Here is a 27,811-nt window from a genome sequence, read left to right on the forward strand (position 1 = left end):
TCCCACATTCTCCCCCCCTCCCTGTGGGAGCAAGTCCCACATTCTTCCCACTCTCTGGGGGCTTCCTCCCAAATTCCCCACTCGATTTATTAATCACGGGTTTATATTGATGACGTCCTGGATCTCATCTGACCCCATCACCTCCCTCACACAGACACTCAAACGGAAACACGTCTATGTGTTTCAATCAAAATCCCTCGATTGGAGTCATCCCCTCAATCTTGTAACAGCCACAGATAGTTTGCCTGTTTCTGGAAAGGTCAGACCCTCTGAGTTATTTCTGTTTACTTGAGAAGCAGAACAGGCCATCCCTTCAATCACAAACACTCCGCAGGATTGTTTTGAAACTTGCCTTTGCTGTGGAAGTGTGACACAAAACACCTCTGCCCTGTACTGCTGGGGGGCAGCACACACCAAATCACATCTTCACTGGTCGCTCAGGGATTTACCACTGCTGTGCGTGTGTCACTCTCGAGGCAGTGTGCAAGTGGGAGGAGGAAAAGGAATGTTTGAGAGACAAGACAGTGCAGCTGGCTTCTGAGAAAAGCACATTAACTCTCTCTGTCTATACTGGGGGGGAAACGGGAGAGAGAGACGGGACGGGGGGGAGGGGGGGAAGAGTGGGGGAGAGAGGGGGGAGTGTGGGAGAGGGAGGGGGGAGTGTGGGAGAGGGAGGGGGGAGTGTGGGAGAGGGAGGGGGGAGTGTGGGAGAGGGAGGGGGGAGTGTGGGAGAGGGAGGGGGGAGTGTGGGAGAGGGAGGGGGGAGTGTGGGAGAGGGAGGGGGGAGTGTGGGAGAGGGAGGGGGGAGTGTGGGAGAGGGAGGGGGGAGTGTGGGAGAGGGAGGGGGGAGTGTGGGAGAGGGAGGGGGGAGTGTGGGAGAGGGAGGGGGGAGTGTGGGAGAGGGAGGGGGGAGTGTGGGAGAGGGAGGGGGGAGTGTGGGAGAGGGAGGGGGGAGTGTGGGAGAGGGAGGGGGGAGTGTGGGAGAGGGAGGGGGGAGTGTGGGAGAGGGAGGGGGGAGTGTGGGAGAGGGAGGGGGGAGTGTGGGAGAGGGAGGGGGGAGTGTGGGAGAGGGAGGGGGGAGTGTGGGAGAGGGAGGGGGGAGTGTGGGAGAGGGAGGGGGGAGTGTGGGAGAGGGAGGGGGGAGTGTGGGAGAGGGAGGGGGGAGTGGGAGCGGGAGGGGGGAGTGGGAGAGAGAGGGGGGATTGGGAGAGCGAGGGGGCAGAGAGGGAGAGCGAGGGGGGGTGGGGAGCGTGAGGGGGAAGCAGGGAGCGTGAGGGGGAAGCGGGAGAGCGAGAAGGGGTAGCGGGAGATCTCCAACGCGGGGAGTACATGGGATGGGAGGGTGCTCTGAAGGTCAGGATCAAAGGTCTTGATCAGTCTGTTGAGTTGACGGGTGTGTTTTTTGACCAGATCTATACCACAGTCGAAAACAGTACCAGTGCAAGGAAGTCCACTGTCAACTTGTCACACCACACACTTCAACCAGATGAAATCGAAATTCTCAGCCGAGGCCTCAATTTCTGCCCCACCACCAAAATGGACCCCATCAGTCTCGCAGCAGACAAGAGGAATTCATCAGGCGAATGAGGCTGCGGGAGCTTTTCCACAAACCCCAAGAGGCCAACAGCGAACACAACGGGACAGCCAATGAGCCGGAACAGCCGACAGAGAGATCCATGGTGCAGCAACCAAAGAGGAAAGAGTCCAATTGGACTCCTCCAGAAGACCACTGCCCTCGACAGGACATGTATGCCCAAACCATCAGGAGGTGCGTTAACACCAGATTCATCAGCTACACTCACAAGACAGCCCCGAACATCACCCAAGCACAATGTAACGCCATCCACGCTCTCAAGACCAACCGGAACACTGTCATCAAACCAGCAAACAAAGGAAGAGCCATCATCATACTGAACAGAATGGATTACTGCAAACAAGTGTACCAATAACTGAACAACGAGGAACACTACAGACAGTTACCTGCAGATCCAACCAAAGTACACACCTGTCAACTCAACAGACTGATCAAGACCTTTGATCCAGACCTTCAGAGCACCCTCCGTGCTCTCATCCCACGTACTCGCCGTGTTGGAGATCTCTACTGCCTCTCGAAATACACAAGGCAAACACACCCGGCCGTCCCATCGTATCAGGCAATGGGAGCCTGTGTGAGAACCTCTCCGAGAACCTCTCCGGCTACGTCAAGGGTGTCCTGAAACCCATTGTACAAAGAACCCCCAGCTTTTGTCACGACACTACGGGCTTCCTACATAAATTCAGCACACATGGAGCAGTTGAACCAGGGGCACTCCTCGTCACAATGGATGTCTCACTGCTCTACACCAACATCCCCCACAACGATGGCATTGCTGCAACTGCCTCAATACTGACAACTGCCAATCTCCAGATGCAATTTTACAACTCATCCACTTCATCCTGGACCACAATGTCTTCATCTTCAACAACCAGTTCTTCATCCAGACACACGGAACAGCCATGGGGACCAAATTCACACCTCAATATGCCAACATCTTCATGCACAGGTTCAAACAAGACCTCTTCACCACAAAGGACCTTCAACCGATGCTACACACTAGATACATCGATGACATTTTCTTCCTTTGGACTCATGGTGAACAATCACTGAAACAACTATATGATGACATCAACAAGTTCCACCCCACCATCGGACTCACCATGGGCTACTCTCTGGAATCGACTGCATTCTTGGACACACTCATCGCCATCAAAGGCGGTCACCTCAGCACTTCACTGTACTGCAAGCCCATGGATAACCTCAAGATGCTCCACTTCTCCAGCTTCCACCCTAAACACATTAAAGAAGCCATCCCCTACGGACAAGCCCTCCGTATACACAGGATCTGCTCAGATGAGGAGGATCACAACAGACAGCTCTAGACGTTGAAAGATGCCCTCATAAGAACAGGATATGGCGCTTGACTCATCAATGACAGTTCTGACACGCCACAGTGAAAAACCACACTGACCTCCTCAGAAGACAAACACGGGACACAGCAGACAGACTACCCTTCGTCGTCCAGTACTTCCCTGGAGTGGAGAAGCTGCAAGATCTTCTCCATAGCCTTCAACATATCGTCGATGAAGACAAATATCTCACCAAGGCCATCCCCACACCCCCACTTCTTGCCTTCAAACAACTAAACAACCTCAAACAGGCCACTGTGTGCAACAAATTACCCAGCCTTCAGGAGAACAGTGACCACGACACCACACAACCCTGCCTCAGCAACTTCTGCAAGGCATGCCAGAACAGCAATATGAATTCCATCATCTCACGTGAGAACATCATCCACCAGGTGCATGATACACACTCTTGCAACTCAGCCAACATTGTCTATCTGATACGCTGCAGGAAAGGATGTCCTGAGACTTGGTAATTGGGGAGACCACGCAGACGCTACAACAAAGGATGAATGAACACTGTTCGACAATCACCAGGCAAGAGTGTTCTCCTCCTGCTGGGGAACACTTCAGCGGTCACGAGCATTTGGCCTCTGATCTTCGGGTAAGCGTTCTGCAAGGCAGCCTTCGCGACACACGACAGCACAGAGTCACTGAGCAGAGACTGATAGCCAAGTTCCACACACGAGGACGGCCTCAACTGGGATCTTGGGTTCACGTCACACTGTCTGTAATCCCCATGACTTGTCTGGGTTTGCAAAATCTCACTAATTGTCCCGTCCAGAGACAATACACATCTCTTTAACCTGTGCTTAACCCTCTCTTCACTCACATTGTCTGTATCCTTAAGACTTGATTACCTGTAAAGACTCGCATTCCATCCATTATTTTGTAAATTGAGTTTGTGTTTATATATGCTCTGTTTGTGAACAGAAATCCCACTCACCTTAAGAAGGAGGGACACTCCAAAACTTGTGTACCAAATAAACCTGTTGGGCATTAACTTGGTGTTGTGAGACTTCTTACGATAGCAGGGGAGTCAGTGATAGTAAGTCCCAGGGTGTTGATTGTTGGGGGGATTCAGTGATGTTAACTCCCAGGATGTTGATAGTGGGGGGATTTAGTGATGGTAACCCCCAGGATGTTGATAGTGGGGGGAGTTAGAGATGGTAACGCCCAGGATGTTGATAGTCGGAGGATTCAGTGATGGTAACCCCATGATGTTAACAGTGGGGGGACTCAGTGATGGTCACCCCAGGATGTTGATTTGGGTGGGGGGGGATTCAGTGACGGAGAGGGGCCGCGCGGTGCGGGGACAGGCCGGGGGGAGGAGGAGGAGGAGGAGGAGAGGGGCGAGGGCTGGGGGAGAAGGGATGGAGGGATAGGAGAGGGGCCGAGGGGAGTGGGGTTGGGGGGTGGGTAGTATTGTGTGAATCATCATCAAAGGGGTATAGGGGGAATTGGACAGACCGAGTGAGGTGAGAAACTTCAGCTATCATATGTACAGGGACTCAAACCCGATCAGGAAGAACAAGGGGGAGATTACATTACAGATCGTGGCCCCAACACCCCCACACATAGCTCTCAGATAGCAAACCCAAAACAGAACAATGAGGGCCCTGTCAACTTTTAATATGTGATATTAAAATAATTCGGACTAACAATGACAATAATTCGGACTAACAATTCTCTCCCAAGTGTGCGCATTCACAGCCGCACACCCAATCCCGGGGGATTGGCAGGGTAGATACAGGGGGATTGGCAGGGTAGATACAGGGGGATTGACAGGGTAGATACAGGGGGATTGGCATGGTAAATTTACAGAATTAGCAGTACAAAACCTTACTGCACTAGCGCACACAGCGCTGTGTATTACTGAGAGGTGACCCCTTCCACCTTAGACGCAGCAAAAGAGGAGGCAATTGCTGGGCTTCAGGGATTTGGATTTGTTGGATACAGATGATTTCTTGCTGTCAGGCATTGAGGAGGGATGAATCTGGGCCCCAGTTACCTGAACATCACATACCCAGCTCCCTGGGGTTACAGTGAAATGGTAAAACAGTCAGTAGCTTTAGGAACACCAGGCAGGACACAACAGCAAGGGTTTCACTAGACCGAGATCCAGGCGCATAGCAGCTCGGGGCGCACAGCGGCACAGGCACACACTGGCACTCCTCAATTCCCAAAACACACCCATTAATCCCAACCATCCCCAACCCCCTGAAACACCCCCACCCCCTCCTTACCCCCCACCCCTCCCACCCTCAATCGTCCTGCTCCTCCCTCACATTCCCCCATCCATTTCCACTCCCGATCCCTCCCCATCCATTCCCTCGCCCCGACCCGCCAGCAAGACACAGAAAAGGCAGGAAAGTCACAGACAGAAGGAGGAGACACAGACGAACGAGGAAAAGGACAGGAAGAAGCTCCAGAATACCTCTTTCAGAAGGTTTGGAGTTATGCTTTTGTTTGCATCTATCTGCAACAGAGAAGATAAAGAGAGTGAAAAGATTGGAAAGAACAGCTGCCGCTTATTTTAAATTTAAATAAAGGGGTGGGTTGAGAGGAGAAGTTCCAGGTACCTGCGGGCCAGCAGGGAGGTACATGCACATCATGCAGAACCACTCAACGCTCACACATGCTGACAGAGAGAGATCCCAGACAGTCAGTACATCAACACCCCAACTTCCCCTCCCCAGACCCCACACAGCCCCAAACTCTGCGGCAGTCAGTCTGACACAGCACCTGGCACCGTTTAGCTAACAGGCTAAAGTACGTTTCGCAGTCTCGGGCAAACAGTCTCGAACAGAGGCTACTCTCACCGATATCTCCCAGGTCAGCTCTCACATCGGTTCCAAGGTGAAGGCAATGCTGGCTGCAGGTTAGGTGTAAAGATTTGCATTCTAATCAGTAATCTGTAAACTGTCTGTCTAATATACTCTGTCTGAGGCCAGAACTCTCCATTCACCTGACGAAGGGACTAACCCGAAAGCTAGTGAAGTGTACTATCACATAAATCGGTTGGACTTAAACCTGGTGTTGTCAGACTTTTTACTGTGCTGTCACAGACACAATGTCCACACTGATCAAGATTTCATTGTTGATATTCTACCAATTGTTATTAATTTGTATTAGTTACCACGGATACAGCACAGGCTGATATCACCAATTCCCTTTCATCCATAACACTTCAAAGGGTCAATATTGTCTGAGTATCACCATGTACAGAGTAATACAGGGCAACAATGCTCTCACAGAGTATAATTGTTATATTATCCAGGTTATCAATGCCAATATCACCCCCAATATACAGAGCATAATTGTTATATTATCTAGGTTATCAATACCGATATTACCCCCACTATACAGGGTATAATTGTTATATTATCTGGGCTATCAGTGCTGATATTATCCACAATATACAGAGTATAATTGTTATATTATCTGGGTTATCAATACCGATATTACCCCCACTATACACAGTATATTTGTTATATTATCTGGGTTATCAATACCGATATTACCCACAACATACAGAATATAATTGTTATATTATCTGGGTTATCAATACCAATATTACCCCCACTACACAGGGTATAATTGTTATATTATCTGGGCTATCAGAGCTGATATTATCCACAATATACAGAGTATAATTGTTATATTATCTGGGTTATCAATACCGATATTACCCCCACTATACAGAATATAATTGTTATATTATTTGGGTTATCAGTGCTGATATTGTTCAGGGTCTTGCTGCTATTGACAATGTGCCATTGAATAGAAACAGCATCAGACAGTTAGCAATGCTATTGGGGCATTATTGGGGAGACCAGCCAGGACACTGGGTCCCACCTCCCCAGGACCCACCCCTCGTCGTGCCAGACCCTGAGCCTAGCAGCCAAGTTTTCACCTTGCTGTACAGGCTGTGAAAGCTGCTCCTCCGCACATTATTGTAACTAATACTGTGCAGCTTCTCAATGTTTCCCCTGGGTTTTACACAGATATCTGTCCTGGTACTGAACCGTCACAGCCTCCAGTACTCGGTCTGTTATAACTGACCAGTGAGGGGGTAAGGATTACCGACAGACGGAGCAGATTAACCATTCAGAGGTTTGCTGATTCCCATTGCTGAGGTTAGACACTGGGATTCGAGGCACTGGACAACAGCTTTGACCCCGAGCTGATCGCAGTGACCGCAACCCCACCACCGACACAGACAGACACACAAGCTCCCATACCTTTATGTACTAAACTCCTTTGACAATCCGGAAAATCAATCAGTGATCATTCATGGAGGCTCCCTCTCCCTCTCTCCCCCACCCTGTCCCGTCTCTCTCTCTCTCTCTCTCCCCGCCTTGCCCCGTCCCTCTATGCCTCGCCCCACCGTCCTGTCTCTCTCTATACCACCCTGTCTCTTTCTTTCTCCCCCCCCGTCTCTCTCTCTCTCTACCCCCCCATCCCTCCCCTGCTCCAGCTCCCCCTCCCCATCCCTCTCTGTCTCCCCCTCCCCGACCCTCTCTCCGTCTCCCCCTCCCCGTCTCCCTCTCCGTTTCTCAGATTCTTCATTTCTGACTGCAGGTCAGTTGTGAAAATAGCTTCATTTGCTGCCAACTTCTCATTATTTAATGTGAAGGAGGATGAATTAGATCCTGAATCTAAGTCATAGAAAAATCATAGAATCGCTACATTGCAGAAGGAGGCCACTCGGCCCATCGAGTCTGCACCGACCATAATCCCACCCAGGCCCTATTCGCATATCCCTACATATTTACGCTACTAGTCCCCTGACACTAGGGTCAATTTACCATGGCCAATCCACCTAACCTGCACATCTTTGGACTTTGAGCATCTTGGCTTAAAGTGGAAGCATCCAATTGGGGGTTTAATTAGTGTCAGGCATTGAGATAGATGGAGATGCAGTCTTGGGGAAATGACATTCCTGGTACACCAACTCCACCACCCAGGCTGAGCTCACGAGCAGCTCCCGAGAATACGCCAGGGATTCAGTTAAAGGCCCCTGGGAACAACATTACGGCACGGTGGCACAGTGGGTTAGCACTGCTGCCTCGCAGCGCCGGGGACCCGGGTTTGATTCCCGGCTTGGGTCACTGTCTGTGTGGAGTCTGCATGTTCTCCCTGTGTCTGCGTGGGTTTCCTCCCACAGTCCAAAGATGTGCAGGTTAGGTGGATTGGCCATGCTAAATTGCCCCTTCCTGTCAGAAGGTAAATGTGTGTGGTTACGGGGAGAGGGCCATATTGGGGTTGTTATTGGTGCAGTCTCGATGGGCCGAATGGTCATTTCTGCACCGCTAGGATTCTGTGAGGACAGGCTCAAGAATATCAAACTGCAAAGGGAGTGGCGGTTTATATTGCACGAGGAAAGGGTGCAGATTGGCCAGCAAGCTGACTCTTCATTGGTCGAGATGTTGCTAAGGAGAATGCACCAGGGAGCTGTTGTCCCCACCATTTTTAGTTTAAATCACTGACGCAATGCCTGGACATGTTTCTTTTGCCTGCTGAATTAACACGGTTAAGGTAAACAAAAGCATTGGGAGGAAATACATCCTAATCTCCATGGCAACGCCATGACCACGGTCAACATGCCAACCAATCAGCATCCTTTCCACGCACAGTATGAGCTATGACTCCCTTTGAAATGTGGTATTCTTGTGTTTGTCTCGTTCAGCACGAGATAAAAAGCCTCGGTGACCCGTTGCAGTTTTTAAGTGATGTTCAGGTTCTGCTTTACAAAGCGATTTGAAAAAACTGCTGGATGGCCATAGAGGCACAACTGGTTCACTAATGCCCCCTGAGGAGTGAAACCCCTTGCCCTGAACTGGCCTGGACCGCCAGGCTCACACAGTGTCTGCTTCACGGAGGAAACTGCACACAAAGCACTTAGCTGCGTCAAAGCAGAGTCGAGAGAGAATGCTCTCAGGGTAACTAAGGGACTGGTGATAAATAGCGACCCCGGGAGTGCGTAACAAGAAACTCATCAGAGATTCATTAATCCCTTCTCTGTACCAGCAAGGAATAAAGAACACATGCAGACAGAGATTTATTCAGGAGCAAGCTAACCTCACAGAGGCAGTAATACAGCGGTAGACTGACAGAAAGCACGGACTGTTTCAGCAAAGCTCAGCCAATGCCTTATTCATAGAGTCACTGCAGTGCAGAAGGAGGCCATTCAGCCCATTGCACTGACTCTCTGACAGACTATTTTACCCAGGCCCTCTCCCTGCCCTATCCCTGTAGTCCCACACATTTAGTGTGGCCAATCCACCTAACCTACACATCTTTGGACACTAAGGGGCAATTTAGCATGGCCAATCCACCTAACCTACACATCTTTGGACACTAAGGGGCAATTTAGCATGGCCAATCCACCTAACCTACACATATTTGGACAGTAAGGAGCAATTTAGCATGGCCAATCCAACTTACCTGCACCCCTTTGGACACCAAGGGGCAATGTGGCATGGCCAATCCACCTAACCTGAACATCTTTGGAGTGTGGGAGGAAACTGGAGCACCCGGAGGAAACCCACACAGACATGGGGAGAACGTGCAAACTCCACACAGACAATGACTCAAGGTAAGAATCGGACTCGGATCCCTGGCGCTGTGAGGCAGCAGTGCTAACCCACTGTGCCACCGTGCTGCCCCTGGTCCCTGGCACTGTGAGCCTGCAGTGCTAACTACTGTGCCAGCCTGGGTCCCTGGCACTGTGAGGCAGCACTGCTAACCACTGTGCCACCCGGGAGTCCAAGACAATATGTGTTTATTCAGCGATGTTTATGACGCGACACTCTCTCAGCTGAAGGTTCTCAGAAACGGATTGAGATTCAATGAGAAGCATCTACACTGGGACATGAACTGACGCTCTCCACATTGCTCTGGTGCTGTAATGGTGAACTGTAGTCCATGTTATCTCAATCCTGGCGGCCTGAAGCACTGAGGCGCCCTCCCACCCCACCGTACAAATCACGCAGCTGGTTCCAATCACTGAATTAACCATCGATCTGCTGTCACTGGAGTTTCCACTGCACACCCCTAACATCTGGTAACACTGACAGCCCATTAGGGGGAGTCTGACTGGCTCCAGCTGTTAAACATTCATGTTCACAAGCTGTCCTCAGGAAGCAGAGGGTGGGGATAAACGGGTGCTTCTCTGGCTGGTGAAATGTAACTAGCAGGATGCCACAGGGGTCAGTCCCCGGACCTCAACCGTTTACAATCCATATCAATGATCAGCAAACATTTACGGATCAGCAAAATTTACGGATGATGCTAACATAGGTGGGAAAGCAGAGTAGATAAAGATTTTACACACGGATATAGATAGGCTCGGAGAATGGGCCAGAATCTGGCAGATGGAGTTCAGTGTGCATCAGTGTGAGGTTGTCCATTTTGACAGAACAAACAAATGACCTAAATGCTAATTTTAAATGCTTCTGGGCAGCGGGATCCGGGTGTCCGTGCTCTGGGCAGGGGGATCCGGGTGTCCGTGCTCTGGGCAGGGGGATCCGGGTGTCCGTGCTCTGGGCAGGGGGATCCGGGTGTCCGTGCTCTGGGCAGGGGGATCCGGGTGTCCGTGCTCCGGGCAGGGGGATCCGGGTGTCCGTGCTCCGGGCAGGGGGATCCGGGTGTCCGTGCTCCGGGCAGAGGGATCTGGGTGTCTGTGCTCCGGGCAGAGGGATCTGGGTGCCTGTGCTCTGGGCAGGGGGATCTGGGTGCCTGTGTTCTGGGCAGGGGGATCTGGGTGCCTGTGTTCTGGGCAGGGGGATCTGGGTGTCTGTGTTCTGGGCAGGGGGATCTGGGTGTCTGTGTTCTGGGCAGAGGGATCTGGGTGCCTGTGTTCATGAGTCACTGGAAGTCGGTATGCAGGTGCAGCATGTAATAAAAAAGGCCAAGGGGGTGTGGGCATTTATTGGAAAGGGACTGGATATAAAAATAAAGAAGTGTTGCTGCAATTGGACAGGGTGTTGGTGAGACCACATCTGGAGTAGTGTGTCCAGTTTTGGTCTCCTGACTTGAGGAAGGATGTGATGGCATTGGAGGCAGTTCAGAGGAGGTTCACCAGATTGATTCCAGGATGAAAGAGTCGGTTAAAGAGTTTGGGCTTGTACTCACTGGAGTTTAGAAAGATGAGAGGGGACCTGATCAAGGTACATAAAATTCTAAAAGGGGTTGATAAAGTAAATGTAGACCAAATGCTTCCCCTTGTGGGACAATCTGGAACAAGAGGTCACAGGTAGAAGTTGAGATGGGGCAGCTTCAACACTGAGATGGGGAGGAACTACTTCTCTCAGAGGGTTGTGAATCTGTGGAGCTCTCTGCCCCAGAATGCAGTGGACACAGAATCAATCAACAGATTCGAGAAATAGATACGTTTCTGAGGAAAAGCACGATTAAAGGCAGGAACAGGAAACAAAGAACAAAGAAAATTACAGAACAGGAACAGGCCCTTCGGCCCTGCACTGACCATGCCGTCCCTTCCGGGGACCAAATCCCTCTATTCCCAACTTATTCATGAATTTGTCCAGATGCCCCTTAAAACTCAATATCGTATCCACTTCCGCTACCTGCCCCAGCAGCAAGTTCCAGGCTTCCACCGCCCTCTGTGTGGAAAAATCTGCTTCGTACATCTCATTTAAACCTTACCCCTCGCACCTTAAACCTCCGCCCCCTAGTAATTGACTCTTCCACCCTGGGGAAAAAGCTTCTGACTATCCACTCTGTCCCTGCCTCTCATAATCTTGTAGACTTCTATCAGGTCTCCCCTCAACCTCCGTCGCTCCAGTGAGAACAAACCAAGTTTCTCCAACCTCTCCTCATAGCTAATGCCCTCCATACCAGGCAACATCCTGGTAAATCTTTTCTGTATCTTCTCGAAAGCCTCAACATCCTTCTGGAAGTATGGCAACCAGAATTGAACACTATATTCCAAGTGCAGCCTAACTAAGGTTCTATAAAGCTGCAACATGGAGTTGAGGCCAGGCTAAGATCAGCCATGATCAGGCTAAATGGTGCAGCAGACTCAAGGGGCTGAACTGCCCACACCTGCTCCTCCTAAGACACAGGAGCAGAATGAGGCCACTCAGCCCATCGAGTCTACTCCACCATTCAATCACGTTTTCCCACTGATATTTTTCTCATCTGCATAACCCTTGATCCCCTTATTAATCAAGAACCTATCTATCTCTGTCTTAAAGACACTCAATAACCCGGCCTCCACAGCCTTCTGCGGCAAAGAGTTCCACAGATTCCCCACTCTCTGGCTGCAGAAATTCCTCCTCATCTCTGTTTTAAAGGATCGTCCCTTTAGCCTGAGGTTGTGCTCTCTGGTTCTAGTTTTTCCTACTAGTGGAAACACCCTCTCCACGTCCACTCTATCCAGGCCTCGCAGTATCCTGTAAGTTTTAATAAGGTTCCCCCCTCATCCTTCTAAACTCCAATGAGTACAGACCCAGAGTCTTCAACCATTCCTCATACCACAAGCTCTTCATTCCAGGGATCATTCTTGTGAACCTCCTCTGGACCCTTTCCAAGGCCAGCACATCCTTCCCTAGATATAGGGCCCAAAACTGTTCACAATACTCCAAAAGGGGTCTGACCAGAGCCTTATACAGCCTCACAAGTACATCCCTGCTCTTGTATTCTAGCCTTCTCGACATGAATACTAACATTGCCGTGTTCACCTCTCAATACTTAGGGTGGGAAAACCTGATCCACGCCACCACTCCCATCCAGGGCTTCTCAATCCCAGCCACTCCCTGCAGGAGCGTTGGAAGGTGCATGCGAACAGGAGCAGCCTTCCTCAATGCTATGTTCACAAGATGTGCGGGGAAGGGAGGGAATAATGGGGGAATGGAGCAATACAGATTGAAGGAAGCAGGAAAATGAATGGCAGATTGGCCAGTCAGGCTGCTGGAAGGGAGGAAGGCAGGGTACTTACTGTCACAAGCATAGGGTTTCTCTCGATCCTCTATGGCAGCAGCGTCCATCGCTTTCTTCCTCGCGCTCCTCCCAACTCCTTTCCCCTGATTGGACAGACAAACAACCTCCCCTCAGTACATCTGTCAAAATTAACCACGCAGCTTCATCCCGAGAAAACCCGCCTGTTTCTAAAGCTGGGTCACAAAACATGCAACTACTGCCAACTTGGTGTTTGTACAATTGTTTGGTCAACAGATAGTTTTTTTTCCCCCATATTCTTGAGTTTTTTTTAAGGAAAGGAACAGGTGGATGCAGGACAGAGACAGAGACACAGGCAGAGACACAGACACAGAATCAGTAACTGCTCTCTCTCTGCCACAGTTCATAGCTTTTAGCTCAAAGCCACATCTGAATAGTAAAAATAGCAGAGAAGCCAATGATTCTGGAAGGGAAAACCTGGTCATATTTTGAGAGCGACTCAAAAGAAATTGCTTCTTGTGGTTACTAAGTGTGAATTGTAATTCTCCCAGCAGCATTCCATTAGAATAGTGTTTGACTGGGTTGTTAATAGTCTCATTAACCTGCTCACTGTGAGATTGATAAATAAACTGTTACTTGTTGCTTTTACAGAGAGTCTCAAGAGTTATTTTGATTTAACCACGTGAAGCTTCTGAAGAGCAGATTGGCCTATTTCTCACACACACACTAACAGATTAGAAAGCGAGGTATGATCCATCCCTAACCAGCCCGTCTCTTACTGGGCCGTTTACTGGTAGGGGCCACATTGCTGAGGCTCTGGAGTCACACGCAGGCCAGCCCGGGCGAGGCTGGCGGATTTCCTCCGGAAGGGGTGCCCGCGCTCACACTTTATAGCACCGCTGATACAAGCCAATACCTTAGCACGACCTTTACTCCGACGTTTTGGCAGATCTTCCTCATAATCCTCATCATCCAGATCATCGAGGAAATCATCCGGATCCAGGATTCGCTGCAAACACACCAGGAATATCAGAAACTGCCCACTCAGAGAATGGTCTGACAGACAATCAGAGACCCCACCCCACCGTCAGTCACCCAGCACCTTTAAATATCCCACCCAGTCTAACCTTACTCTCCCCACACCCTTTAATATCCCACCCAGTCTAACCCAACTCTCGCCCTCACACCCCGCACCCTTTAATATCCCACCCAGTCTAATAACACTCTCCCCGCACCCTTTAATATCCCACCCAGTCTAACCCCACTCTCGCCCTCACACCCTCACCGTTTAGTACCCATCCAGTCTAACCTCACTCTCCCCTCACACCCCGCACCCTTTAATGTCCCACCCAGTCAAATAACACTCTCCCCCTCACCCTTTAATATCCCACCCAGTCTAACCCCACTCTCCCCTCAATCCCCGCACCCTTTAATATCCCACCCAGTCTAAACCCCTTCTCCCCCTCACTCCTCACACCCTTTGACATACCATCCAGTCTAATCCCACTCCCCCCTCACCCCCCACATCTTTAATATCCCTCCCTCACCTTCAGTCAGTACTGAGGGAGCGCCGCACTGTGGGAGGGTCAGTGCCGAGGGAGCGCCGCACTGTGGGAGGGTCAGTGCCGAGGGAGCGCCGCACTGTGGGAGGGTCAGTGCCGAGGGAGCGCCGCACTGTGGGAGGGTCAGTGCCGAGGGAGCGCCGCACTGTGGGAGGGTCAGTGCCGAGGGAGCGCCGCACTGTGGGAGGGTCAGTGCCGAGGGAGCGCCGCACTGTGGGAGGGTCAGTGCCGAGGGAGCGCCGCACTGTGGGAGGGTCAGTGCCGAGGGAGCGCCGCACTGTGGGAGGGTCAGTGCCGAGGGAGCGCCGCACTGTGGGAGGGTCAGTGCCGAGGGAGCGCCGCACTGTGGGAGGGTCAGTGCCGAGGGAGCGCCGCACTGTGGGAGGGTCAGTGCCGAGGGAGCGCCGCACTGTGGGAGGGTCAGTGCCGAGGGAGCGCCGCACTGTGGGAGGGTCAGTGCCGAGGGAGCGCCGCACTGTGGGAGGGTCAGTGCCGAGGGAGCGCCGCACTGTGGGAGGGTCAGTGCCGAGGGAGCGCCGCACTGTGGGAGGGTCAGTGCCGAGGGAGCGCCGCACTGTGGGAGGGTCAGTGCCGAGGGAGCGCCGCACTGTGGGAGGGTCAGTGCCGAGGGAGCGCCGCACTGTGGGAGGGTCAGTGCCGAGGGAGCACCGCACTGTGGGAGGGTCAGTGCCGAGGGAGCGCCGCACTGTGGGAGGGTCAGTGCCGAGGGAGCGCCGCACTGTGGGAGGGTCAGTGCCGAGGGAGCGCCGCACTGTGGGAGGGTCAGTGCCGAGGGAGCGCCGCACTGTGGGAGGGTCAGTGCCGAGGGAGCGCCGCACTGTGGGAGGGTCAGTGCCGAGGGAGCGCCGCACTGTGGGAGGGTCAGTGCTGAAGGGACGCCACACTGTTGCTAGAAACAGATGACACTGCTGCGTGTGGGATCGTGCTGTGCACTAACTAATGGCTGTGTTGATTACATTCTGACAGTTTCCGACCCTCAGGGCAAGTTTCCACCTCCCTGTGACCAGGCTTGCTGCCAGCTCTGTGTAAAGTCCTTGTGACAAGAACTCAATTCCTTCTGTGCATCCGCAATAGATCAGCACACCTTCCTTGCACGGCTGTTGTTCACAGGGTAATCATTAAGGCTGTCGTCGTCTCTGTGGTCAGATAATCCTCGCTGTTTCTCCACTGCCTCCCCTCGTAACAACGCTTCCAGACTGCTGCCATCAGGAGGAACAAGACTGTCCTTCTTCAAGCCCAAATCCAACTCTGTACATTCAACAGAAAACATTTCACAGGATTAGACACAAGAGTAAATCTCCCTCTACTCTGTCCCCCCTCAAACACTCCTAGGACAGGTACAGCACGGGGTTAGATACAGAGTAAAGCTCCCTCTACACTGTCCCCATCAAACACTCCCAGGACAGGTACAGCACGGGGTTAGATACAGAGTGAAGTTCCCTCTACACTGTCCCCCCATCAAACACTCCCAGGACAGGTACAGCACGGGGTTAGGTACAGAGTAAAGCTCCCTCTACACTGTCCCCCATCAAACACTCCCAGGACAGGTACAGCACGGGGTTAGGTACAGAGTAAAGCTCCCTCTACACTGTCCCCCCATCAAACACTCCCAGGACAGGTACAGCACGGGGTTAGATACAGAGTAAAGCTCCCTCTACACTGTCCCCCATCAAACACTCCCAGGACAGGTACAGCACGGGGTTAGATACAGAGTAAAGCTCCCTCTACACTGTCCCCCCATCAAACACTCCCAGGACAGGGACAGCATGGGGTTAGACACAGAGTAAAGCTCCATTTCAAACACTCCCAAGACAGGGTGGGGTGGGGTGGGGGTTAGGTGCATTGCCATTGCAGTGGGAGTACGTACTGGCTGTGAGCTGGGAAACTGCAGGTTTATTATGAAGAGCGGCATGGATTGGTGTTTGTTACTATGGTGAGTTCACTCATTCAGGGATTGTTTAATGTGCAGTACAGATGTCCCACACCCACGACCACTGACTCTCTGCCAGACCCACTTCGTTGCACACTGGGATCCCGGGATCTATTATTCAACAGTTGTCTCCGAATGCTCGGCCCAGGCGCAGACTGGTCATCGTCAGTACCTGGTTTCAGAGCTGCAAAGCTCAGGTGGGGGTCCTCAGGGGGGTGGGCTCTCCTCTTCTTCCTCCAGCGACGGGCAGGGTAGGTGTACAGCTGTCCGGGGGCCATTCCTGTGGAAGCGCGAGAGTAAACCTCTTCATTTCACTGCAACCTTCATTCCGAGCCCCAGACACTCCCCCCACACCCCCTCTCCCATACACTCCCCCACACCCTCTACACACACCCTCACTCCGAGCAGCTGGCCAAGCCCCAGACACTCACCCCACACCCCCTCTCCCATACACTCCCCCACACCCTCTACACACACCCTCACTCCGAACGGCTGGCCAAGCCCCAGACACTCACCCCACACCCCCTCTGCCATACACTCCCCCACACCCTCTACACACACCCTCACTCCGAGCAGCTGGCCAAGGCCCAGACACTCATCCCACACCCCCTTTCCCATACCACACCCTTCCAACCCCACCTACACATCTCCCCACCTCCCCCCCAACACCCAGACTCTCACCCTCACTCCGACCGGCTCGCCAACCCCCTGACATTCAACCCACGCGCCCTCTCTTACTACCCCTCCCCTGACTGCCCCAAGCCAGACACAGCAATGACCTACCCTCCCCCACACCCATCCAGACTCCCAAATTCACACACTCATTCCCACAGGATCCAGCGTCAGACCAGCACCCAACCAGCCACTGGGACCCCACCGGCTCTGCACCTCTGGCACGCCCCAACCGCCCTCCCCCCACACCCCTCTGGCCCCGCCTCCCCAGCAGCCCACCAACCCACCTCCCTGGGATCCCACTGGCCTCGCCCCAATACCCCTCCCCACCCATCTCCATGCCCCCATAGATCCTCTTGGCCTCATGATCCTAGTATCCTCCAGCCACCCTCGCAACCTCAGGCCACCACCACCCCCCCAACCCACCCTGTCCTTACCAGGTCCTCGGTGGCGTTTCTCCATCCAGATGTAACAGTTGCTCTGTGCCACCCCTGTCTGGGAGTCCAGGAAGGGCAGTCTGACACTCCTCTCCGCGCACAGCCTGGCATTGTAGTTGTGGCACTGCTCAATGGCATCCTTGTAGTACTGTTCCCCAATGCTGCCGGCGGTAATACAGTCACAGGTCAGTAATGGGGAGGGGAGGACCATTCCCCCCCCACCACACACACGGAGCAGATCATTCCCACAAACCCAGACACACGGCAAAAGCAGCCCCATTATCAAACTCTGATTAACCCTTTGTTTTCCCTCTCTCCGCTAAAGCACGTGGTGAGGATTGGAGAGAAGTAACAGGACAACAGATCCAGATTGGAACAAAGGTAATGATAACAGAAGTGTGACAGGACGAGGCAGTGATTGTAAACACAGTGCCAGAAACAGGACCAAACACAGTGTAAAATACTGAATAAAGGCCTCGGTATCCACACTATCTCAGTCCCTCATAATCTTCAACAATCAGGTTGCCCCTCAGTCTTCTCTGCTCCAGAGAAAACAACCCAAGCCTATCCAACCTCTCTTCATAACTTAAACGCTCCATCCCAGGCAGCATCCTCTGCACCCGCTTCAGTGCAATCACATTCTTCCTATAATGTGGCAACCAGAACTGCACACAGTGCTCCAGCTGTGGCCTAATAAGTATATCATACAGCTGCGTCATAACCTCCCTGCTCTTATTTTCTCTGCCTCAGCTAATAAAGGCAAGTTTAAAGTTTATTTACTAATGTCACAAGTAAGGCTTACATTAACACTGCCATGAAGTTACTGTGAAAATCCCCTAGTCACCACACTCCGGCGCCTGTCCTGGTACACAGAGAGAATTTAGCACGGCCGATGCACCCTAACCAGCATGCCAGTTCTGGTCGCCACGTTATGGGAAGGATGTGATTGCACTGGAGGGTGTGCAGAGGAGATTCACCAGGACGCTGCCTGGGATGGAGCGTTTGAGTTATGAAGAGAGGTTGGATAGGCTTGGGTTGTTTTCTCCGGAGCAGAAAAGACTGAGGGGCGACCTGATTGAGGTGTTCAAGATTATGAGGGATTGAGATAGTGTAGATACCAAGACCCTTACTTCCAGAGAAAACCCACGCAGACACAGGGAAGAACGTGCAGACTCCGCACAGACAATGACCCAAGCTGGGAATCAAACCCAGGTCCCTGGAGCTGAGAGGCAGCAGCGCTAACCACTGTGCCACCGTGCCGCCCAAGAGTCACATATGCTTACTTATCTACCTATCCTGTTGCCTACAGGGACCCATGGACATGTGCACCAAGGTCCCTCTGACCCTTTGTACTTCCTAGCATCCTACTTTACCTTGTTAATCCTCCCAAAATGCATCATCTCATACTTACCAGGATTCAGCAACCAACAAGGGAACAGGCTGTTCGATTTAGTAATTGTGCAACAAAATAGGGCTAATTATTAATCTTGTTGTAAAGGAAAAGTGACTATAATATGCCAGAATTTGACATTAAGTTTGAAAGAGATGTATTTCAATCCAAAACTGGGGTCATAAATCTAAATAAAGGAAACCATGAAGGGATGTGGGGTAAGGGTTGTCTATGGTCAGAGTCATAGCTGACATGACAAAGTTCCTTAGTCTTCTGAGAAAGTAGAGGCGTTGGTGGGGCTTTCTTAACTAGTGTCGGCGTGCAGGGACCAGAACAGGTTGTTGGTGATCTGGACACCTAAAAACTTGAAGCTCTCGACCCTTTCTAGTTCATCCCTGTTGATGTAGACAGGGGCATGTTTTCCTTTACACTTCCATGAAGTCGGTGACAATCTCCTTCATTTTGTTGACATTGAGGGAGAGATTACTGTCGCCGCCCCAGTTCACCAGATTCTCTGTCTTGCTCTACCTAGTGGTTGACCTTTAAAGGATATATAGTTTACAACAAAAATACATTCCTTTACCACACAAAATTCCAGCAAGTAGAGCTTGCATGCTCTCCCCATGTCTGCTGGGGGAGGTGCTCCAGTTTCCTCCCACAGTCCGAAAGATGTATGGGTTAGATGGGATTGGTCATGCTAAATTGACCCTAGTGATGGAGGCATTAGCAAGGTAAATATGTGGGGTTACGGGAACAGGGCCTGGGTGGAACTCTGGTTGGTGCAGATGGCTGTTTGATGGCTTCCTTCTGCACTGTAGAGATTCTATAATTAAGATAAATGGTATGGTGGCCTTCATTGCAAGAGGATTTGAGTGCAGCAGTGAAGATGTCTCATTGCAATGATAGAGGGCCTTGGTGAGACTATACCTGGAGCACTGTGTAGAGTTTTGATCTCCTTATCCAAGGAAAGGTATATTTGCCACATGCAAATTCCTGGGTTGCAGGGATTATTCTACGAGGAAAGATTAAATAGACTGGATCTTTATTCTTTCAAGTTGAAGGGGTGATCTCATTCAAACTTACAGTATTTTTTACAGGGTTCAATAGTGTAGATGCAGGAAGACTGTTTCCCCTGGCTGGTGGGGTGGAGGTGGTCTAGAACCAAGTGACACAGAATAAGGGGCTGCTGTGAATGGAAATTGAGCGAGGTGAATTATTTGATAAGAACGCCAGATAGGAGGAAAACTCTCAAGACTGTGTCATGTGAATACACCTTAAAGGTATTTTGATAGGGAAGGAAAGCAGAAGAAGAAAGTTTTCGTGGTTATAACTCAAGTGTGAAGAACCAATGGCTCTGAATTTGACATTTCTCAAATTATAATTTCTCCGGGTGCTCCGGTTTTGGACTCCCACAGTCCAAAGATGTGCGGGTTAGGTTGATTGGCCATGCTAAAATTGCCCCTTAAGCGTCCTGAGATGTGTAGGTTGGCGGGTAAGATATGGGGTAGGGCCTGGGGGATTGTGGTCGGTGCAGACTCGATGGCCAAATGGCTTCTTTCTGCATTGTAGGATTTCTATGATTCTATAATGAGGACATTTTTCAAAACTGGAAGAAATTACTGAGTTACCTTCCAGAGGAAAATCAAACTGAGCTGAAAGAGTCAGTAATATCTCATGGACAAATATGTGGGAATAAGTTGGGAAGTGCTAGAATGGTTACATGTTATGTAGATGTGGGAAATGCTGTTCCAATTAAACAAAATCCTTGCAAAGGTGACCTTTTCAAGTTGGCACAGGTTCAGATGGAAAAGCTGATGCTTACTCGGTCTGAGACACAGCAGCCGAAAGTCTCGACTGGAGGAGAAGGAACCAGTTGCTGAACGAGGAAAGTGAAGAGGTTCGGAGACAGATGCAAATTAAACTGACTGTTTTGGAACATGTTCCTGAGGTGTTCAAATTGCAGGACTGTCGAAGACAGCTCATCATCTATAAAAGGTGTAGATGAATCAAGTGATATGTGACCTCAAAAAGGAGACTGAGTAGAAGTATCACGCTAATGCGGACTGCAGGAAAGTTACCGCAGTTAGAAACTCAGAATCTTATCCTGTTCTCCGGCTGGAGGACCGCATTGAGAAGGTGGGACAATCAACCTATACCTCCAAACTGGATTTATTCAAAGGTTACCAGCAGGTACCTTCATCTGAAAGGGCAAAGGAGGTGTCACCGAACGGTTTACACCAATTCAAAGTTATGCCATTTGGAATAAAAAAACACCTCAGCCACATTTCAACAGTTAACCAACAAGACCATTTCAGGAATCCCCAACTGCACAGTTTACAAAGGCCTTCTGGTGAGTTTTAGCCAGGCATGGAAAGGTCCCTTGAAGCATCTGGCAGAATTACTCCATCGACCTGAGGAGGCGGGTTTGTTGGTAAAACCGGCCAAGAGTGAGTTTGGAAAAGCCCAAGTCACGTTCCTCAGCCACACCATTGGACAGATGGCCCCATGGAACGTGAAAATGGAAGTTATTGGGGAGTTCCTTATACCATCGACACAAAGGTAAATACTGAGATTTCTGGGCCTGAGTGGTTTTTACTGTAGATTTGTGTCGAATCTTAACAGCGTGGTTGCTCCACTGACTGACCTGCTGAAGAAATGGAGCAAATTTATCGACTTCAGGAAGCGTAGGGGAGAACATGCCCGTGTACATCAACTGGCACAAAGTAGAAATGATCAAAAGCTTCAATTTTTTAGGTGTCCAGATCACCAACAACCTGTCCCAGTCCCCCCATGCCAACATTATAGTTAAAAAAGCCCAACAACGCCTCTACTTTCTCAGAAGACCTGTTAGCTACGACTCTCACCAACTTTTACAGATGGACCATAGAAAGCATTCTTTCTGGTTGTATCACAGCTTGGTATGGGCCCCTGCTCTGCCCAAGACCACAAGGAACTACAAAAGGTCATGATTCTAGCCCAATCCATCACACAAACCAGCCTCCCACCCATTGACTCTGTCTACACTTCCCGCTGCCTCAGGGAACAGCAGCCAGCATAATTAAGGACCGTACACACCCTGAACATTCTCTCTTCCACCTTCCTTTGGGAAAAAGGTACAAAAGTCTTAGGTCACGTACCAACCGACTCAAGAACAGCTTCTTCCCTGCTGCTGTCAGAGTTTTGAATGGTACTACCTTGCGTGAAGTTGATCTTTCTCCACACCCTAGCTGTGACTGTAACACTGCATTCTGCACCCTCTCTTTTCCCTCTCTATGAATGCTATGCTTTGTCCGGAAAGCATGCAAGAAACAATAATTTTCACTGTATTCCAATACGTGTGACAATAATAAAATCAAATCAAAATTTCAGTGGATGGTGGAGTGTCAACAGGCATTTGAAGGCTGTGTTAACCACTGCTCCTGTATTGGCTACAGCAAACCACACAAAACTATTCAAGGTGGCTAGCCATGAGTGATGTGGGTGTAGGTGCCGAGCTCTTGCAAGATTTCAACGAGTGGCCTATTAGATATTTCTCCTAAAATTTGGACGATCGCTGGGAGAAATATTCAATGACTGAAAAACAGACCTTGAGTTTGGTGCTGGTGATGCAACATTTTAACATTTATGTTTCCAGTAATTCATCTGAGATGGTTGTGTACACTGATCATAATCTATTAATGATTCTGGAAAAATCCAAGACTAAAAATGCCAGACTGTTTCGATGGAGTTTATTATTGCAGACATTCCATTTTAAAATTATACATGTGGCAGGAAGAGAAAATGAGATTGACGAAGCTTTGTCATGAATGTGATAAACAGGAGTGTTTGATGATGGACAAGGATTGAAATGGACTGTATTATTACGTTTGCATGCCTTGATGTTGTAAAAGGTATGTACATTTATTGTAGAGTATTAGCAATGTGAAACTGAAGGATTTGAAAAATAAAACCATCTTTGAATGTTGGTTCATTTTTTCCTCAAGAGGGGAGGTATGACATTAATGTACCTAGAAGAGTTTTTTTTTAAATCATGTTCTCTGCAGTTGTTAGCAGACCTTTTCAGTTTTGTTTTTCTCATTGTTGCTGGGCTGTCTGGAGGAATCCTTTTATTGCTACTTCAATGGCTTAAATGAGGTTTTGTTTATTTTTACTCTGGGATCTTTTATGAACTTGCATTGTGAGGGGGAAAGATTGATCGACAAATCATAGTTGAGCGGTTCTTCTCCAAGGAAGGTTCATTTTTCAGTTTAGTTTAGCAGGAGGCATGGTTAGTAAGTTTACAGATGACACCAAGATTGGTGACATGGTGGACAGTGAAGAATGTTATCTCAGATTGCAACGGGACCTTGATCAATTGGGCCAGTGGGCTGATGAATGGCAGATGGAGTTTAGTTTAGATAAATGCGAGGTGATGCATTTTGGTAGACTGAAGCAGGGCAGGACTTAGTCAGTTAATGGTAGGGCACTGGGGAGAGTTACAGGACAAAGAGATCTAGGGGAAAAATGGTGAAGCTTGGAGTTGAAGCCAAGGCGTACGTTTGTTTACAAGATTATATACTGAATTGTAAGCTGTGTTTAAAAAAATCTCGTTTTCACAAAAAAAGTCTTAAATATAATAAAATTGGAAAAAAAGAGATCTAGAGGTACACGTTCATAGCTCCTTGAAAGTGGAGTCAAAAGTGGACAGAGTGAAGAAGTCTTTCGGCATGCTTGGCTTCATCGGTCAGAACACTGAATACAGGAGATGGGGCATCATGTTGAAGTTGTACAAGACATTGGTACGGCCACACTTGAAATACTGTGTGCAGTTCTGGTCACCCTATTATAGAAAGGATATTATTAAAACTAGAAAGAGTGCAGAAAAGGTTTACTAGGATGCTTCCAGGACTTGAGAGACTGAATAGACTGGGACTTTTTCCTCTGGAGTGTAGGAGGCTGAGGGGTGACCTTATAGAGGTCTATAAAATAATGAGGGGCACAGATCAGCTAGATAGTCAATATCTTTTCCCAAAGGTAGGGGAGTTTAAAACTAGAGGGCACAGGTTTAAGGTGAGAGGGGAGAGATGCAGAAGTGTCCAGAGGGGCAATTTTTTCACGCAGAGGGTGGTGAGCATCTGAAACAAGCTGCCAGAGGTAGTAGTAGAGGCGGGTACAATTTTAAAAAGCATTTAGATAGTTACATGGATATGAAGGGTACAGAGGGATATGGGCCAAATGCGGGCAATTGGGATTTGTTTAGGGGTTTAAAAAAAAAAGGGCAGCACGGACAAGTTGGGCCAAAGGGCCTGTTTCCATGCTGTAAACCTCTATGACACTAGGGAGTGGACATCAAGCTAGAATGCAGTGTTTTTCTCTCTCTCTCTGGTTTTGGAAATGCTGCTGGTTAGCTGGAAATAAGGTTCCTAGCCTTCCTGGAATAGAAAATCTGCTGTTGGTAGTTGGCTTGCCTCGAGTCTCTCTCTCTCTCCCTGGTGTTCTGGGAAGCTGTTCTGACTTCAAACAGTTCTGGGTACATCCAGAGGGCTGCTAGACGTTGCAAGGCTGAAAAGTCAGGGTTTCAATTCTTCAACCAAAGGACTGAAGCTGTTCTGACTCTAAGCTCATCTGTGTGTGCCTTTGCAGCATTCAACTAAAGGGCTAAATTCCAGTATCATGTGAGCATTAGTCTTTGCTGGTTAAACTGGTGACAAAGGTTTTGCTTTTGGGATTTGTTGCATTGGAACAGTGTTTAGCTGTTAAGGTTGATGCTATATGATGACTATATTTCCCTCGTTTATAATTGGTAAAAGATATTACTAATGTTCTTACTATACATGTTAACTGTATTCTTAAATAAACTTTGTTTGGTAAAAGCTCCCTAGTGAATCATTGGAATCATAGCTGAAGTGAAATCTTTCGTGCTCACCCTAGCCAAATTCAAAATTTACGATCCAGGTGAACTTCATAAAACATTCCGCAGTTTCTGAACTATAACACTGGTCATTTTGGACTGAGATTCTGGGTGGGGAAATCACTGAAATTCCCTCCCCCAGAGTGGCTCGAAGCTGAATTATTGAGTATGTTCAGAACAGAGAGCGATAATTTCTAGATAGTAAAATCATAAAGGGATCATAGAGTCAGTGCAAGAGGAGGCCATTTGGCCCATCAAACCCACACCGAACCTCTGACAGAGCATCCCACCCAGGCCCTATCACCATGGCCAATTGGCCGAACCAGCACATCTTTGGACTGTTGGAGGAAACCGATGCAGACATGGGGAGAACATGCAGACTCCACAAAGACAGTGATTGAAGCCGGGAATTGAACCCGGGTCCCTGATGCTGTGAGGCAGCAGCGCGAGAAAGGGTAGTGCAGGAAAATGGTGTTAAATAGATCTGCCATGATTTCACTCAATGTCTGAGAGGGCTCGAAGGGCTGCTCATCCTCCTCCTATCCCTTAGGTTATTAATTGATATTTAAGAACTCCAAAGTGAATGATCCACACTTCCCAAAAGAGATTCATTTCCCACAGTTCTCACCAATCTATCAACGGCATGCAATTTTACATTTCCAGCTAACACAGAATCATACAGTGCAGAAGAGGCCCTCCAACCATCGAGTCTGCACTGGTATGTGAGAAACTCCTGAACTCCCACCTAATCCCATCTACCAGCACTTAGCCCATAGCCCCAAATGTTATGATGTGTCAAGGGCTTATCCAGGTATTTTTTAAAGGATGTATGGCATCCCGCTTCCACCACCCTCCCAGGCAGCATTCCAGATCCTCACTACCTTCTGGATAAAAAAGATTTTCCTTACATCACTCCCTAAACTTCCCATTTCTCATTTTTAACCTGTATCCCCTCGTAACAGACCCTTCAACTAAGGGGAACATCTGCTCCTTATCCACTCTATGTCTCTCATAATCTTGAGCGCCTCAATCAGGTCGCCCCTCAGTCTTCTCTGCTCCAGAGAAAACAACCCAAGCCTATCCAACCTCTCTTCATAACTTAAATGTTCCATCACAGGCAGCATCCTGGTGAATCTCCTCTGCGTCCCCTCCACTGCAATCACATCCTTCCTATAATGTGGTGACCAGAACTGCACACAGTGCTCCAGCTGTGGCCTCACCAAAGTTCTATACAACTCCATCATGACTTCTCTGCTTTTATAATCTATACCCCGATTGATAAAGGCCAATGTGCCATATGCCTTTTTCACCATCCTGTTAACCCACCTTTCTGCCTTCAGAGATCTATGTGTAAACACACCAAGATCCCTTTGTTCCGCAGAACTTCCAAGTGCTATGCTGTTCACTGAAATTTTCCTTGTCAGATTATCCCTCCAAAGCGTATCACCTCACACTTTTCAGGGTTAAATTCCATCTGCCACTTATCCACCCATTTGACCATCTTGTCTATATCTTCCTGTAACCCAAGACACTCAACCTCACTGTTAACCACCCGGCCAATCTGTGCGTCACCCGCAAACTTACTGATCCTACCCCTCCGCATCATTACTTATGTTGCTGCCAAGCTTTGTCTCTTCAGCAAATTAGGGCTTGAGGTTTTGAGTGCCGTGATCTAAACAGTTCAGAAAGCTGGGGCCCCCAACACAGACCCTGTGGGTATCAGCAAGGGGGGGGGGGGGGAGAAGGTAGGGGGGAGAGGGGAGTGGGGGGGTAGGGGATAGAGAGATGTGGCGGGGTAGGGGGAGAGATGTGGGGGTGGGGAGAGATGTGGGGGTGGGGAGTAGGGGGAGAGATGTGGGGGTGGGGGGTAGAGGGGAGGGGGGTAGGGGACAGAGAGATGTGGGGGGTGGGGGGAGAGATGGTGGGGTGGGGGGAGATGGGTTAGTGTCCCTCTCTCTCTCCAGCCGCTCCCTCAGTCTCTGGGCCGGACTCTCGCTCCCCGCGCGCTGTGTCCCGGCCTCGCTCTCAGGCGCTCTCCCTCTCTCTTCCCTCTCCCTTCCTCAGCCTCTCCCTTTCTCTCTCTTTCCCCTCCCCCTCTTTCTCTCTCCCCTCTCCTTCCTCCCTGTCTTTGCCCCCCATCTCTCTCTCCCTCTATCCCTCTCCTCCCTCAGCCTCTCTGTCTCTCTCGGCCGGACTCTAACTTACTTCTTCACAACGTTTTGAATCACCGCCGCCATCTTGCCCGCTCCCGCCGCCACCGCGCCTGCGCGGCCGCCGCTCTCACCGAGCACGCGCGCGCCCAAAGCGCGCGGGATACCGGCTGCGCCTGCGCGGCGCAGTCGTCGCCCATCCCCTCACTGCGTCTGCGCAGCTCTCATCCTTCCACTGCGCCTGCGCGAACCTCCGTCGCCGCCTCGCCTTCTTACTGCGCCTGCACCTCCTCAGTCCCCTCCCGCTGCGCCTGCGCAGTTCTCGGCCAACGCCCATTAACTCACTGCGCCTGCGCAACCACGGCTCACCGTCTCACTGCGCCCGCGCCGGCGCCACGGGTCCACCTTACCTGAGCGCCAGGCCCAGCACGTGGTCCGAACAGCAGTGAGCATGCGCATCCCGTCCTGAGCGCCCGAGGGCCTTTCGTGCCCCCAATCGGTGAAGGGCGGAATTGTCCAGAATATCTCGATTTTATCAATGGGACTGAGGAACTGGACAATATATAGAACATGGAACAGCCCAGTACAGACCCTTCAGCCCTCAATGTTATGCAAAGCTTTGTCTGAAACTCTGGTGTGCGCCATGTGCTTATCCAATAACGGCTTGAAAGTTCCTAAAGTGTCCGACTCCACTATAACAGCAGGCAGTGTGTTCCGCACCCCAACCACTCTCTGAGTGAAGAATCTACCTCAGACATCCCTCCTATACCTCCCACCATGAGCCTTATAGTTACGCCCCCAAGTAACAGCTACATCCACCTAGGAGCAGGAGGAGACTTTCAAGCCTGCTCTGGCACTCATTATGAATTCATGGCTGAGTGTCAAATTCAAT

General features: G+C 50.2%; 1 protein-coding gene across 1 annotated transcript; it reads right to left on the minus strand.

Moving 5' to 3' along the window:
- Window positions 1-5,380: 5,380 nt before the first annotated feature.
- Window positions 5,381-27,055, minus strand: LOC145339282 (zinc finger protein ubi-d4-like; the record flags this gene model as incomplete). The annotated part of the gene is made up of 7 exons (XM_080183696.1): window positions 26,975-27,055; window positions 17,490-17,650; window positions 16,553-16,660; window positions 15,535-15,698; window positions 13,784-13,876; window positions 12,908-12,992; window positions 5,381-5,422 (listed from the first exon to the last, which is right to left on the minus strand). Coding segments are annotated over exons 1-7 (685 nt in total), but the record flags the coding sequence as incomplete, so codon positions are not given.
- Between the last annotated feature and the right edge of the window lie 756 nt (window positions 27,056-27,811).

This window comes from Carcharhinus amblyrhynchos, unplaced genomic scaffold (assembly GCF_965287045.1).
Source record: "Carcharhinus amblyrhynchos unplaced genomic scaffold, sCarAmb.v2.hapA scaffold_381, whole genome shotgun sequence".
NCBI classification, from domain to species: domain Eukaryota; kingdom Metazoa; phylum Chordata; class Chondrichthyes; order Carcharhiniformes; family Carcharhinidae; genus Carcharhinus; species Carcharhinus amblyrhynchos.